Source organism: Thalia democratica, chromosome 1, assembly GCF_965202585.1.
Source record: "Thalia democratica chromosome 1, ktThaDemo2.hap1.1, whole genome shotgun sequence".
NCBI lineage: Eukaryota > Metazoa > Chordata > Thaliacea > Salpida > Salpidae > Thalia > Thalia democratica.
In genome coordinates, this window is record NC_139165.1 from 78408554 (window position 1) to 78426283 (window position 17730).

General features: G+C 26.1%; 1 protein-coding gene across 1 annotated transcript; it reads left to right on the top strand.

Annotated features, from left to right (window-relative positions):
- Positions 1–703: 703 nt before the first annotated feature.
- Positions 704–17344, top strand: LOC145832968 (serpin B6-like). The gene is made up of 9 exons (XM_082940175.1): positions 704–724; positions 6332–6387; positions 6534–6713; positions 7945–8119; positions 9335–9509; positions 11970–12144; positions 16099–16376; positions 16691–16785; positions 16895–17344. Exons 2-9 carry the CDS (start codon positions 6348–6350, stop codon positions 17004–17006), a joined length of 1230 nt encoding a protein of 409 aa, XP_082796301.1. The 5' UTR covers positions 704–724; positions 6332–6347; the 3' UTR covers positions 17007–17344.
- The last annotated feature ends 386 nt before the right edge of the window (positions 17345–17730 follow it).

Genomic DNA, 17730 nt, shown 5'->3' on the forward strand with positions numbered 1-17730 from the left:
AACTTTTGGGAAGTAAAACTATAGGGATTATAAGTCACTAAAATGCTAATATGAAATCATCATATTCTGGTTAACCTATAGAATTAAAAAGTTTTAACACTAAACTACATAACCATAAAAAAAGGACAAACACCAATTAAAGTTATTTTAAGTTTGGTTATCAATTAAAATTATTAATGTTATATAATTTTTTTTACAACTATATAGATAAAACAATTAAACATTTTGTGCTTTTGCACTTTTTTTTAAATCTTTAAAAGTTGTTATTAGACAGCACATTGACTATATAGATGTATATATCGATTGAAAACTTCTACTTTGTAGATTTTAATAATACTTACAGCCATTGTTTGCAGATTTTAATTAACAAGAGCCACATGTATTTAAGATACACACAAATAAAGATTAGAATTCAAAAGTTAGGCAACTTTGCTTGTAGCTAATAATCTACATATGCCATTTTTGTTTTAAGTAAAAAGTGAAATCTTAGGAAGAAAAATTGTAGTTCCCATGACAGACTTTGGTTTCCATGGTCAATATTTACAGTTGGGGAACGGATCACTTTTACACAAACAATAATTTTTGCAAAAACAGTCACTTTTACATGAATAGTGATTTTTGCACAAAACGTTTTGCACAAGTGACTTGTTTAATCCACTGCTTCAATTGTCAACCACAGCTCAACAAGCTGGCAGAAGGAACTGCTTACCGTCAAAAGGTAAAGGTTAGGGGTAACATTGATAGTAAAAAATATTTAAAAAAGCTTCAAACCAATGCTAAACTAAAGCTGTGCAAAAGTGACCCTTATTGCACTTTTGACACCTACCCTAACAGTAGTAGATTAAAATAAGAATGCTTCAGTTTTAAACTTTATATATATTTATAAATTGTATAATAATAGAAACAAAAATGATTTATTCACCATAAAAATTGAAGTAGCTCAAAAGTGGAAATTAAAGTAAGCAGTAAATCCGGGTCAGAACAGATGCCAGATATCTGTCAGACAGTTAAACGATTTTACTCAATCAGAAAAGCTATATAGCTCAGAAATAAACTGTTTAATGAAATAACAACCAAACTATTTACTCACAAAGCTTTCAGCATTTATTTGACACTATTAGTGTAGTAAACGGCTTAATTAATATAACTGGTTACATGACAATTCAAATTTGGACAATTCAAATCCTTGAAAAAATATTTAAAAGACTATATCTCAAAAAGTAATATAAATTTGAAAAAAATAAAAAAAACATATGTAGATCTTACTAAAACCTACAAGCAACTTTTTATTTTTTGCAAAATCTTAAGTGTTTTTTAAGATATTTCAACATTATTTAAGATAACTATATTTATTACTTTATATAAGCCATATCTCAAAAAATATTTAATGTTTTGCAAAAACAAAAAAATGGCTTGTAGATATTAATAGGACCTACATATGTATTTTTTATATTTGAAAAGTATGCATTACTTTTTTATTTATGGCCCTTTAATTTTTTTTATAAGAATTCAAATTTTCAGAATTTGAGTTGTCCAAATTTGAATAGTTGTGCACCCAATTTAATGTTTGCAAGCAAAAGGTGTGTAGCTTGATAAAAAAGGTCTATCTTTATACAAATTACCAATTTGTTGACCATAGTTGTGAGCACTTATAACATTCTTTCCTTCAGAACACTAAATGTTGAGTATATTTCAATTTTTATGGTGATAAAATAAATTTAGATAAATTATTTTCCTTTCTATAATTATCCAATTAATGATATATATATTTATATTAGGATGCATCTGTTGCTCCTCAAAAATAAAAATTTGGTAGTAGAGCTTAGTCCATTTTTTGTAGGTGGAAAATCCTATAAATAGACAGCACAAATAGCTTTCTAGCTTTTACCACCGTCACACTATTTTCATTTTTCTGAAATCAAACCCTATGTAAGTTGAATGGGACCTTAAAATTTCAACGTTGAGTTTTTGGCTGATTTTTTTTTACATTTAGCGATCATCACAAAAAAAACATTCTACGCGTTATCAGACAACTTGATAAAAGTTTCTTTGACAAATTTCTTGGTTTCTTAAAAAAAACTTGAAATAAATAAAAATGATAAAAAAATACAGAAAATTTAAAAATGTTTCAATGAAACTTTCTCAAATGGTCTAAAAATGTGTAGAATCTATTTTTTTTATGATTCTTATGTGTAAAAAAAATTCAGTCAAAAACTCAAAGGTTGAAATTTTAAGGTACCATTTAATTTACATAGGGGTTGTTTTCAGAAAAATGAAAAATAACGTGACAATGGTAAAAGCTTGAAAGCTAATTTTTGTGCTGTATATTTATGTGTTTTGCCTCCTAAAAAAATGGACTAAGTAAAACTCCAATGTCGGGCAAGAGATGTACCCTGCCTTTTATATATATATTTTTAAATTTTGAATAACAGGTTAAATAAAGCTTGTTTTTTTAGTATAAAAACATTCTATTTCACATCTGCTAAGCTTTGACAAGTTGTTACAAAACCAAAATTATTAATTATTAAGTTAACTTGCCTTTTTTGTTTAGAATAAAGTTATTATTTTACCAAAAAGTTTTAACAAAAGGGTTTGAAATTGGTATGGTCAACCTTTTTGTTAAACTTTATTGTTAAAATAATAACTTTATTCTAAACAAAAAAGGCAAACTAACTTAATAATTTTAAAATTCTATCAGAAGAAATTAAAAAAAAAAAAGTTATAACAAAAATAATAAAAAAAAACTGTTTTTTTGTTTATTTTTTATATAAAATTTTTATTTATATGCCCCCTATGCCCTTAATAAAAATAAGTAAAAACTATACTTGTAAACTTTTTTTACTAGTTTTTCTGTAAGAATTCGTAATGACTTACATTCGAAGTTAGTTTCTAAGTGGTTATTAGATTCAAATATTTAAAGCAGGGTTTTCCAAAGTGGGCGATATCGCCCCTCTGGGGGCGATTTTAGTATTTCGGGGGGCGATAATTAGTAAGGGGGCGAAAACTAGTAAGGGGGCGAAAAGGGGGCGATTTTAAAATTTTTGGCTGTCATAAAATTTTTACTTTTTATATTAATATTTTACTAATTTTAGCTTGCTAGTCAGTATTTGACCCTGAGGTAAAACTTAAACAAAAAAAGTTTATTTTGTTTATGTAAAATAGAGAGAAAAAAATCAAGTACTTATGACTCCTACTTTCAAATAAATTACATAGATCATAGACGATCGGAATCCCTCTCACCATTTTATAACCTGACATATATGTTATTTGGGATCATAAATGGTTTGTAAAAATCTATGTTATATATTATTAAGTTTCTAGATAAACTGGCAACCCTGTATACTTTTATTTTTATTGGAAACATCATGAGGTGATAGTTATATCATCTCATGATATTTCCAATTTTTTTTGAAAAGTCGCTAAGTTAGACTAAGAAATAAAACTAAACAGGGTTGCCAATTTACCTAGAAACCTGGAAAAACCTTGAATTTGACAATTTAAGCAAAAAAAACCTAAAAAGTCTGGAATCTTTAACAAATTAAACATATTAAGTAGTAAAATTTCGATTTTACACAAAAAAACTATCATATAGATAAAATTATGGATTCCTTCGAGGCAGATCTTTTTGAAGTAAACGACTTACAGAAAACCTTCTCAGACTTACAAACTAACATTGAACTTCAAGTAAATTTTTCTAAAGAACGATATGAAAGCTTTTGGACTCAACAAAAACTAAGGCAAAAGTACCCAATCATTTGAGAGGAATTTAGACTGTTGTTTATATTTTTTCCTTCTAGCTATGTTGTTGAGAAAGCCTTAAGTTCAGTTATCAACTTCTTGAGCAAAAGATCTAATCTAGATATTTGTAAAGGAGGCTTTATTTTACTGATTAAGAATCAGATTAGAAAAACTTGCAAGCAGTCATGAATCTCATCCTTCACATTATATTAGACTTCAGTAGCAGACATTATTTTATTAAAGTTTTTTTATTTTATTTGATCTTTTAAAATACTTCTTATTTAACCTCGTTTGTATTGTATTTAAGTAGTCTCACTATAATAAAAATTTTATTAAGTTATTTATTCTAAAACAGGTTTGCATAATGCCTAATAAATATTGTTTACGGTAGACTTCCTCTTGAGTTCGCATTTTTTTACACAAAAAAAAGTTAAAATATATATCTTCTAAAATTTAACTTAAATTAAGTCTATTACTAATTAAGTATTAATAAAACAAAAAATACATAATATTTAACAGCTTATATAGATCTAATTTTTTAATGAACGTTTGTTTTATGTTTTAGTTGATTTCATGTTTATGCATAACATTATTGCATAAACCATATTTAAATTTGCCATTTTGTTAAAAATGTTTTTGATTTTGTTCAAAGTGCGAACTCAAACGGAAGTCTACAGTATTTATTAAATGGTTTATGTTTTAAATCTGTTAATAGTTTTAATTTGATTTGGTTAACTTTGTAGTTTATATTTGTCGTTTTATATTACACTTAAAGTTTTTATAGCATAGTGATTTAAGTATTTGTTTGAAAGAAATTTATTTGATATATTTATATTATTACTTGTTTAATCTGTATTAATAAAAAATTTTTGATAACCATTAAAGTTTTATTTCAAAAGTTATTTTTTTGGTTTTAAAAGAGTATAGATTTGAGGTCTCTGTTTGAAATGACTTCAAATTTTTCATTTAAAAGATTCTTAAACTCAACTTCATTTTTTAATTTGATTTTTTATTGCTAAAAAATCAATATATTAAGGAATTTTAAACTATTAATACAACTGTTTTTTTTTGTTTTATTTTCATTTTTAATATACTAGCAATTAGAATGTGTTGTTTATTTTAATAGTTCAACACTAGCATTTATTTTTTTTTTCTTCTGGTAAATTATTATCGGCTAATAACTAGAGAAAAAATAAATTTAAACATTATTAAATAAGCCATCAAAAAACTACTACAGTAACAAAATAAAATTTCAACCTAATTAAAAGAATTTTTTAATTGATTACTTTCTGTTCACAGAATTAACTTTAAAACTTTTGATTTTTTATTTTTTTGAATTTAAATTGAGGAAATAGAAAATGTTAAAATTAAGGCTTAGTTTCCTAAAGGTTACTCCATGTCAAATACTATCTAATGGTATTCTACTTCAAAACATACAGTTTAAAAAGTTTAAAATTAAGTTTTTAACTTTACAACTAACTTGCTTATAATATATCTTAGCATAGAAATTAATAATTTTACTGCATTAACTGAAGCTGTTGATGAAACCACTTTTCATGTGAGATAATCAACCAGTCGGTCATATTTTCTCAAACTAGATCAGAAATAATGTTTTAATACTTATTTTATTGTGTGTATAATAAACTGTTCATTCTTTTATAGTTTTTTTTATCTCTGGTATAGTAATTTTAGAATATGCCTATTTATAAAATAATTTGAGTATTTTTTGCAGCTTAAATAAGTTACTTAGTATTGACTTCTAAATGTCCGAAGTTCGTTTTATGAAAGATTATTATAATGTTAGGTTTAAGTTAAGATTTCAGATGGGTAACGTACTGTTAACATCCAGTCAAATTTCGACCCGCTAAGTAACTTGAAGACTACTTGTGCAATATAAACAAATTTTAGTTTTTTGATACTTATATTTTTTAAATACACTTTCAATTTGGTTTTCAATTCACAATAGTATTTTCTAGATCACAATAATACTAAATAATTTTATTACAATTTTGCTCGAGTTTTTTGATTTTCATATATGTTACTTTTTTAAATTATGCAGCCCGCAATTACATTTTTTTAACGAGTTGAAGCTAGAAAAGATTTTTCATTAAATATGAATTGCTGACTACAAAAGTTGTCCACCTTTATCCTGAAACTTTCACTAGTTTCGAAACAATTCATTTCTAAACAGAATTGATTACAGATTACACAAGGTTTTTTAATAATTAAGTATTTCAATACACTTTACTGGGCTTGTAAGAAAACAAATATAACTTATTTTCTCAAGTCCTGTAAACTACTTTGAACACAGCCTAAAAGTGCGTGCGTTAGAAGCACCAGACTAAATTACATATCGAACACAACTTTTTCGGGTCAAAAGTTTGTACTCAAGAGAAAAACTAGTTTGTAAAATCGTTGGGGCAATTATTGTTCAAATTTCTGAAAAGGGGGCGATTTAGAAAATGAGTTTGGGAAACCCTGATTTAAAGTTTACTTTATCTACATTATAAAGTTCATAGGTTTAAAAGTATTAATATTTTATAGCATTTGATCTAAACAGTTGAAGTTTTAACGTTTTAACTTTTTTTTTCAGATCTTAATTAAACACAATGAATAAGTTGTCATCTCTTCTAGCAGTGTTTCTAGCAGGTTAGCAGTGTTTCACTAAATATTACCGACATATTTTATTACTAAACCAGAAATTACCAAGTATACTTTTTTGATAATAAATTTAAAATAAAAACAGCAGTTAAATTTGTTTAAGCTTAAAATCTAAATAATTTATTTTATCAAAGTTGCACTGGTGCTGCCATCAGTGACAAGTTCAAAGCACAAGAAGATAAGGAAGCTGACGTGCCAGAGGAGCATGGAGTCTTTCACTTCAGAGCTGTTCAGCAAGGTTGCCAGCAAGTCAGATGAAAGTGTGGTGATATCTCCAATGTCCATATACAGCGCGCTTGGTCTTGTGGGAAAAGGTTTGCAGTTAAACATTCTAGTTTGATTAACTAAATTTCATTTTTTAATAAAAATTGCTTAATTTACTTGTAATAATTAAAAAAAGCTATACACTACCTATTCTATAACAAAGTATGTCAAAATGATTTAAATATAAATACTTAAACAAAAAGTACATTAAGCAACTAATGTGTTTTGAAAACATTTTAATTAATATCATGGAATGAAAATTCAGATCAAATACAGACTCCAATTTTTAATATTTCAGACAGCTCATTACTGATATTTTTTTTTTATTGACACATACTTATTATATTCTTTCTTAACAAACAACAAAAGTTTTGAAATATGTTGTTTGGTTATTTTATTTAGATAATATGTTATTAAGCTCTAAAGTAGTGGTCTTCACTGGTCTAGGTTTCTAAGTTATACCAAAATATCTTATGTAAATTTCTAAAATCCCAAAAAGTATGCATATAACCTATTCTTTTTTTCTCATTACCATGAACTTAATTTTATCAAGTATAATGTTCAAAATATTTTTTATACACCCTTATGTGCGTTTTGTGCATTTAAAATAAATTTTGTGCTCAATGTGAAGACAACTGCTCTAAAGCATTTGCAACTATAAATATTTAATTTTATATTCAAAAATTCTATTCTATATATCTATTTATATACTCACTTTTCCATTAAAAGATCAGTTTGTTTATTTAATATGTTTTATGTTTCGGAAATATTTGTTAAAATATTCCAATTTTTTTATTTTTGCTTTACCAACAAAACTTTCAAGCAAAACATGTTTTGTGTTTTTAAGGGCATAGGAGGGTCCAATTTTTTTTTACTTAAAATAACCTTGAATCTTATATGAAAGCTTGAAGTACAAACTACAAGCCAGTTTTTATAGAATTAAAAGATCTTATTTAACTTTTGAGATTTTGTAATTTTTATAAAAAGTTTTCTATACAAACATATGGACCACAAATTTTTTGAAGTCAGTTTTTTTGGAAATTTAAAAAATAACTAAAAATCTATCTTTTCCTTAATTTTTGAGCTAGAGATCTCAAACTTTCAGGAAACTTTCCTTTTCAAGCACATGAATTTTTTCAAGCGGTTAAAAATGTCTGATAGCTCAGATAAAAATCTATAAAATAAGATCAACTTGTAAACATCAAGGTGGATCTCCCCTATGCCCTTAAGCCTGAAAAATGCTGATAAAAAATAGTTTTAGTATAATGAAAAAAAAAACAGGTGCAAGAACGGAAACATTCCACGAGATCAAAAACGCGATGAATGTTGTTTCAATTAGGAATATGATGAGTTTCATCAGGAAGACTGCCATGACACCAGTCTTGGACTTTGCCAACCGTGTTTTCGTAGACAACACTGTCAACGTCAACAAAATATATTCTTCAGTTCTGCATAGGTAAAAGTTTTGGTTCAATTTTTAGCTTGCTGTTTTAAATTTTAATGTGTTTGTAGTGTACAATTAGAAACACTTTTAGTTTAATTTTATAATTACATGTATGGAATGGTCTACAACACGTGTTAGATTTTTAACGATTTGTAGATATTTATCAAATATTTTAAAATTAAATTTTGTTAAGCATTGTAGATGAATATTTAAATTCGTAAGATTTAGTTTTAAGTACATAAGTTTTATTTTCATTGTTTTAAATAACTAAGGTAAAGAAAAAAAAATAAAAAAATTTTATACATAAAAACAAATTGTACAGTAATCTTCCTTTATTGTACCAACATATGTTTCTGTGTGTCAACGAATCAACTCACTTCAACTGGGTTGTTAATGGAAAGAATAACTTAAATCTTTATATCATAAATAACTTATAGCGTTTTTCTTAGCATTAACAACCCAGTTGAAGTGTGTTGATTCGTTAACACACAGAAACATATGTTGGTACAATAAAAGAAGATTACTGCACAATTTGTTTTTATTTATATTCCAGTGAAGTTAATTCACTAGGATCTTTTGTTAGCAAACAATTCTATATTTTTCAACAGTTATATATAGGTATAGAAATGAAACTATATTAAACTGCTATATAAAAATCTACGTATTTGTAGTTGCCGTTTTGAATAATTTCATAAACTTATAAACAATTTGAAGTAAAATTTTATTTTTATAGTAGTATGAACTCAATGCTTTTAATATATGTATTTTGATTTCCAAATTATAGTTTGTTTTAACAATTTACTTAGTAAAGTATATGTTTAAATACTAATGACCAATATTTTAAGAATAATTTATAAATTAAATTTTTATTTACAGAAATTGAAAAATTTCTTAAAGAAAAAAAACATGTGGTCTGATTCAGAAGATTTTTATTTATTTTTTGTGTATCATTATTATTTTAGTAGGGTTTAACAAGAACAATCAGTAAAAAAATTATCGTTTCAAATTTAAAATCATTATATTTTTAAAGTAATAAAATGTCTTAAAATGATAAGTGTTGTATGCTATTAAGTGGTGTTATAATTATTGAATACTTTAATATGCAATAAATTTTGTGTAATTTAGTTCTACATTAAGTTGTTACTTACGTACCCAGCTAAAAAATAACTAAACCGAAACAGTTATGATATATAATTTTATAATATTTATCAATCAATCAAATTACAGGTTGGGGGCTCCTGATGTGATGCAGTTGGACTTCATCGGCGAACCCGAACCTTCAAGGAAGCTGATCAACCTGTGGGTGAGCAACAACACTCACGGAAAGATTGAAGATCTCATCAGCGAGGATGCTGTCAGTACTAACACGAGAATGGTGCTTGCCAACGCTGTTGCCATGAAGGTTACTTGTACTGTTTTTGGTAGATTGAATTAAATGCGAAGTTGAAACATTACGATTTTTATATAAAAAATACAACCATCAATTTTTAAATATAAGTTTTTATTTTGTTTTGACATCTCTATTGTCATGAATCAGTATAAAAAAATTATGAATTGCAATGAATGTTTTTCAGTTTTTCTTATATGCTTTAGTTTTGGAAAAATACAATAAATATGAGGTAATATCAAATATTTATTTTTCTATGATTTAATCAGTCTTGATAATTGCTTAGGGATCAACTGTAGCCACTAAGTTAATTCAATTTTTATATGCATTAGTTTCGCCAGATTGTAATAATTGTAAGATTATATGGCAAAACTTAATGTTTACATATTTTAAACAGTCAAGCTTTCAATGCTTGGTTTATTTTGATTTGTAACAAAGTAAGTTTCTATTCATAACGTCTTCCTTGTAGTCAGGTTTTACTTCCTTGTAGCTATTTCATTCATAATATTTTTACATATATTATATTTAATTTTAAAAGTTATTGTTGCTTTTTTAGTGAACTTTTTCAATCTTTTAGTAATAATTTTTATGTCATAGTAAACCAAACATATAATTTATAAATTAAAATTTATGTTTCAGGTTATGTCTAAAGTTCTATTATTTTATTTTTGTATCAGTATCTACTCTAACCTGAGGTAAATCTAAGTTAATTGTGTACCACTAAAGCAAATATTATCCAGTTTGTCATATAGCATTTAATCATTTCTCTAGTATTTGTATCATTATTCATAATTTTCAGGTGTTAGTTTAGGATTAAAGTTTTTAGCTAGTCAAATGTTGCCAATGGTTAACTTACTAGCTTTATATAAATACCAACAAAGTTATTTGTGAAAATATTTTTCTGGTTTAATTATAGATTTAGACTTCCTTATCATATGATTTTTTAAATATTTTGTATTTAGTTTTAGATATGCAAAACTATTTTTGTTATTTTAATGAAAGCTTTCAATCTTTTAGTAATAGTTTTTATATTATAGTAAACCAAACATATGATTTATAATTTAATAATCATGTATCAGGTATTGTCAAAAGTTCTATTATTGTATTTTCAATTTCTACTCTAACCTGAGGTAATTCTAAATTTATTATGTACTATTAGGGTAATTATTATTAAGTCTGTAATATAGCATTTAATCATTTCCATAATATTTGTAACATTATTCATGATTTTAAATGTTAGTTTAGGATTAAAGTTTTTAGCTAGTCAAATGTTGCCAATGGTTAACTTACTAGCTTTATATAAATACCACCAAAGTTATTAAAAAAAATACAATATTTGCCATCAAAGTAAAAACACTTAAAAAGTATGACATGAATTATTTAAATGCTCAAAACAAAACATAAAAATGTAATTAACCTTTCTAGTTTACCATATACTTTTTAAAAGAATTTTTTTTTGTTATTAAACTTTAACAGTTTATAACTTATTCTAAAATTAGAAGTTTGTTGGCAATAATTAATCTATCACATGTAGTTTTTTGTGAAAATTCTCAGACCATTAAATTTTATTATAAAGTTCAATAGTTTAATTAAACATATTGACTTGTTTAGTTTTTTCACACTTGATCAATTACAATAACTGTTTAAAAAAGTTGTTTTTACAATAATTAAAAAAAATGGTTTTAAGGCATCTGTGTTTTCTTATTTTGAAAATATTTAAAGGAATTATTAAAAAGCAAAGCTATTTTAAACTGTAATAAAACTTGAAAAATTAACCAAATAAGAAATTTTGATTTAAAACAAATTTATATGTAAAAGTAAGTTATTTTTAATTTCAATAAATTTAACTTGAGCTACTAGTTTATTTTGTATAGAATTAAGTTATATACCACAACAGCCAATAAAAGCATTTTAAAATTTTAATTTTATATGGAAAATAAAACCTAGACAAAATAATTAAGTTTTTTGTTCTTGTTACTTATACAAAAGCGAAAAGCTTTTTGTTTTGAATCTTAAGATCATATTATAATACTCTAAAAACAGTGGCTTAAGTTTCAACAATACACCTTACTTGCTTTTAATAGAAGTTTAATAAAAACTTAATGCGTAGAAGATTAAGCAATATTAATGCAACTTTTGATAAAATTAAAGTTATTGTTTTTTCTTTAAAATTCTAGTTTCAAGGAAAGTTTATTTTTTGTTTAAAGTATTTCTAAAAGTGAAACAAATTTGTTTGATAAATACTTTCCCAGCCTACTTTATTATAATTTAATAATAAACCTTAAAGTTTCAAGACTGATATAACATTAACCTATTTCCTATTATACATTGTTTAAAAGTATTTTATTAAGTTTTGACACTCATATCGCTTTTATTTTGCAATAACAAAAGCGCAGTGAAAAAATACGTTTTTTACAATGTCATAAATAAAACTGTTATGATGTTTTTTCCAATAAAAGTTTCAAAACTCAACAGGTCAGCTGGACGACTAAGTTCAACAAACCGCGCAACGCAAACTTCCACGTGTCGCCAACCGAGAAAGTAAAAGTTCAGATGTTGTCAAACAGGGACATAAGATGCGCGGTCACCCACCCTGGAGATGGAAGGAACTTTTTGAAGTCGGCGAATGTCATATCACTGCCGTTTGAAAGTATGTTTAATATTTTAGTATTTAATAAAAAGGTTTAGTACAATTTTTAAATTCAAACATACTCTTTAATAATTTTTTTATAAGAACCTGTATAGGTTATTCTGTTTTTCTATTCAGTGTTTCCTACATAGTCATACTTTGTTAAAGTTGTATTCTTACCACTACAGGTAAATAATAATTGACCATTTTTCTTCGGCCTTTGTCTTTCAAAATGATGCAGAAATTAAATAATGTGTAAATATATATGTTTGTTATTAAGGTTTAGTAAACTTTATGAAAATGAGTAAGAATAGTAAGCTCTATAATTGTTTTTAGATGTTTGGAATTCTTTTGAAGGTATTTTAAGGACTCTGTATCATACTTGTACTAGAAAAAAGTGTGTTTTTAAGTCATTAAAATTATTAAACAAAAATATTTTTGGTTGAGATAAATTTGTAAATATTTGAATAAGAGTTCGTGTAACAGACTTTTTTGAGAAAAATTATCTAATTTAGGCGTGGTTAAGCAAAAATATCTATAGTGTATTTTTTTTCCCAAAAAATTGAGTTTTTTTCTGACAAGTATTTTTAAATTTGCTCTTTATTAGATTTTTAGCACACAGTAGTGATTACTGACAGATTATTTCTTTGCATTGTTACTTTTAAAGTTTTTTTAAACACTTATTGTAAAATTTTTAAAAATAACGTTGCTCCTAAGACGCTTCAATAAGTCTGGCCAGCAAAAAACTACAAATAAATATAGCCCACCCACTAGTTAAGTTGTACCTTATCTAGTTCTGTATTTCACTTATAATTTTTGTTTAAAATGTTTTTTGTTTAAGTTGACCGTAAATGTTTCTACTTTTTGACATCAACATACAGCAAATTTAAGTATATGTTTTAATTTATCCAATCTGTAAGCTTATAAAGTAGAACAAAGTCATTGTTGTTGTGTTTTGTTTATATCAGGGTTGCCACTTTACCTGGAAACCTTGAAAAACCTGGAATTCAACAATTTAGGCAAAGATAACTTGGAAAAACCTGGAATTTGAGAAGTTTTGAAAAAAACCTGGAAAAACCTGGAAAAACATTTTCAGTACTAAAATTTCAATTTGACACGAAAAATCTATCATATTAATAAGATTTTTTTGTCATCATCAAAACATTTTTTTACTAAAAAACATGTTTTAAGTAACTTTACAGCATCTTTTAAATGTTTTTGTACTATATAACACAGTTTCTTTTATAGAAATTAACTTGAAACTAAAAATAGACCCAAAAATGTTTACTTTTTAAAACCTGGAAGAAATTTGGAAAACCTGGAAAAATTTTTGAAAAAACGAGTGGCAACCCTGTTAAATATATATAGTTGGGCATATAAAATTTTTTAAGTTTGTTGTTTAAAAGAAACAAAACTCAGTATGAAATAAATTACATGCTCCTTAATCATGTTGTAATTAAATAACAGTCCATGATTTTGTTGTTAAAATTGTTGAAAAACTAATTTAGCTTAATATAGATACAAAACAGTTTAAGTTGGAAATTTAAGTTAAGTGCCATTAAGTAACTTAATATAGTAGATAAATATGTACATTTCAAATTTTTACTACCATAAATTAGTAGTAATATTCAGTTTTTTAATCTCCTGTCTTCATTTTAATATTAAAAACTGTATTTCTAAATATATGTAAACATATAGGTGCATATTTATAGCATTTAGTGTAGATTTTATGCTTCTTTTACTTTGCATACAAATTTTGAACTGTTAATTAATAATTCTCATTGGAAACTGATCACTTATAAGGTGATATTTAGCTTTTTGTTTTGTTAATCTAATTTAGATGTTCGAGTTAATATTTATTACGAAATAATATTAATACTTATTATCAAATAAATAACTATAACTTAAAGTTTTGTAAAAGTACTTTATAGTATAGTTTAAATATGCTTTAAAAATAACAGTTGTATATTTTATTTTTTCAAAAATTCTACATTTTAGGTAAATTTTATGCTGTATAAAGAAGCTTGGATTGTGAAACGCTCAAATAAATTTTGCAAGATAAAAATGTATTTTAAAATAACTTGTTAATTTAACTGAACTAATTTTATAATCATAATAACAAAAATGAGTCACATATGCATGAGCTTAGTTAAAAACAATTGAATTTTTCAATTGGCTAATTGTTTGATTCAACGAATATTATTTTTAATAATACATTTAAAATATTCTATTAATTGTATTGTAAAGTTAAGTTTTAAAGTATTATTACAAAAATGAGTCACATGCTGTAATTAACTTAATTGTTTAAAAGTATATCGGGTTTCTTTGTAATTAACTCATTGTTTTATTAGACAAAGAATATTTTTAAGTTTTGTTATCTTAAACAAAGTTCATTTAATCAAGATTAACTTTTGTTAAAAAAACATTGTTTTGTTTTAAGAAAATTCTCAAGTACGGAAACATATAAAAAGTTAATTGAAATGATTGTAAAAGCCATAAATTTTTATTATTCAATCATAAAAAGAAAGTATTAAATTTACACAGTAAATTTTATGCCACAAACTTTGTGTACTTTAGTTAAACTTTTGCTCAGCGAACTACATACAGCTTAATTACAGTTCTAAAATTACAACTTGGTAGCTTATATTCTAATAATATTTTTCCTAGTAAATGTCTTATCTCATATAATATTGTCTATTCATCAAAAGTTATTTTCTCCAACTGGTTTTGTGTGTTAAATCTGTGCGTCTATTTGCATAACAATGAAGTTAATCACGTCCTTTCTTCAATCTGAACCACGCAATAAATAAATATTAGCTCTATAAGTCACTTAATCTCAATACTTATGACTTTTTTACATATTAGCTCATAAACTTGCATTTTTTAGAATTTTGCGGGCATTTTGTGTACTTCCTTGCCAAAGGAAGTTCACAAATCAATCTATTCTCATTAAGTCTAGACAGAACACATTGTTGTTAAGCTGTTACTTTAAAACAATATGAGCTCATTAAAACAGCTGTAATAAATTGAATCTTATAAATAGATTATTTATTTATTAATCAATAGTGCAGAGCTTTATACTTAAATTTAAAGCAACTGTAAATTATAATTTCGATAAAAGTTAATATTTGATTTCATAATGTTTTTAAAAAATGTTTGTTAGTTATTTTTCTACGTTGATTTAGTTACTTACTAAAAACGGATGTTTTAATACTTAAGTTACAAAAATTTAACATTGACGACTTCTAATTTTTTGATTTACAATTGACTTAATCATAAAGTTTATAAGAATAAAATTTTATATTTAGATGATTTTAATTGAGAATTTTGCATATTAATAAAGGTTATATACTGTGTAATGTTGGGATAACTAAAAATACTAAAGTGTAGCGATGAATATAAAGTAGGAAGATATTTATTCAAATAATTTTTTTTAGCAATACTTTAAAATAACTTATTTATAGTTAATCATGTGTAACTTATAAATTGAAGCAATTTGTAAAGTTTAAGCTTTTAAGAACGAACAATACGCAATTTCTAGACTTTATTTGAAAAGAAATTACTAATATTTAACATCAAGTTTGATACTTGTGCCTTGTGATACTTTGATACTTTGGCCTTCGGGAGACTTGTGGTCTGATGATCGAATTGGTATGATCAAATTTTATGTTACACTTGAGCTTGGCTCACGGCATACGAAAGTCCAGGCTTAGGCTCCGTAGACTTTCGCCGATGTTTTCGTTGAACTAATATTCAGAAATAAGTATCAGAAAAATTTATCAAGTTAACACTTATTGCATGTGAAGCTTTTTTTGGTATATTAAATTTAACTTAGTTATCAAATGAGTTTACTTTTTACTCAATTCATTATCATTATTATTAGTTATTAGTATAGCTTTATGTAATATAAATATGTTGCTGTTATCATTATTAAGCAGTTGCTTAGTATTTTAACATTGCATTATTACGTAACAGACGATGACGTAATGTTCGTAGCTGTGGTACCAAAGGTAGCTGGGGATTTTAGTGAGTTTGAAACCAGTGAGGGGTACGATAATTTGTTCGCCACTCTCGCTACAATGCACCCGCGCAAACCACAATTCAAACACACTCTGACCGCCTGCCACGTCAAAATCCCCCAGTTTGAAACTAATTACAACTATGAGTCATTGAAAGCGGATTTGGAGTCGATGGGCGTCAGGAGTGCCTTCGACCAATCAAAAGCCGACTTTTCTGGCATGCTCGACCAGCAGGTTGTAAATGCAGCTTATCAGATCTAGTGATATTATATCATACTTGTCTCTAATATAAACTTTTACAATTTTTCATTAGTTTTTGTTTTGATTTTGTTTACAGTTTGTAAACTTAAGCTAAGCATTAACATCTTCATTAATGTTTATTTTGATGTATGTTTCAACTGATGATCTCAATAATATGATCAATTAATTTAAACATTGTTTTATAAATAAGTTCTTGTAACAATTTATTGCAAAAAAATCCTTACAGATCTTCCATTATTTCAGAATAAATAAACTCAACCAATTAAATAAACAGTTATTCTTCCCAGGTGCACGTGTCTGGCGTGGCCCACAAGGCGACCTTCTCATTGGACAGGGACGGCGTCGAGGGTACCGCTGCCACCGCCTTCACCATTTCGTTCAGGTACAGATGAGTTTTGTGATTTCATTGTTTAAATTTCATGAAAATTCTTAACGTCAAACATGCGACTATTTTCCTTTATACTGAATATTATGTAAATATTTTTCTTCAGGTCGATGGGTCCCATTCCCAAGCGCGTCGCCATAGATCGCCCGTTCATGTACATGGTTAGAAGCACCAAGACGGGGGCGATCATTTTCATGGGCAAAGTGGTCAGGCCCTAAAGTGGAGTTATGAAGGACATAATTGAAAGGATGAGTGCTAGAGAGTTGATGGGAATTTATAATCATGTCGATATTTTATATTTAGTTTTAATTTTTTTTTTAATTTCTCTCTAGTTTTTGCACTTAAAAAACACACGGTATTGTTTTCAATCAGCTGCTAAAGTTCATGTTTTAATTTCACGCACGCTCTAATCACGCTTAAAAGTAATTATTACTTAATGTTATCCTTATTATTGCCTTGATCACTTGAGAAATAATTAATACAATGCCTTGTATTCAATTAAAAAACTGTTGAATTTTACCTAGACCGTTGTGATAATAAATTTTCACTTTATGTGTTTAATGTGTAACTTCATTGTTTTAAGGAATTGCTGAACACTACTTGTATTTAAATGCAGAGTTTTTTTCAATTAATAAAACAATTCCCGAACGTTTTCTAATGATCAAACAATTTCATGTCCCAATATATAACCTATCAGGTTTTTCTTGGCAGAAAATTAAAAATAATCACCTGTATTTAGTAAATATCGCTTTGATACCAGTTAAAAATCCATTAATTTTTAGCCTTCCTACTAGTTAGTCTCTCTGAAGGGTGCCTTGGATTTGTAGGACTGCTTCATACACCTGATTTATACCTATACGCTTGATTTACTTTGAATTAAACTTTTAGAATATGGGTTGATTAGATTAAGGGCTAAAAATAACATTTTATAAAAAAACTCAC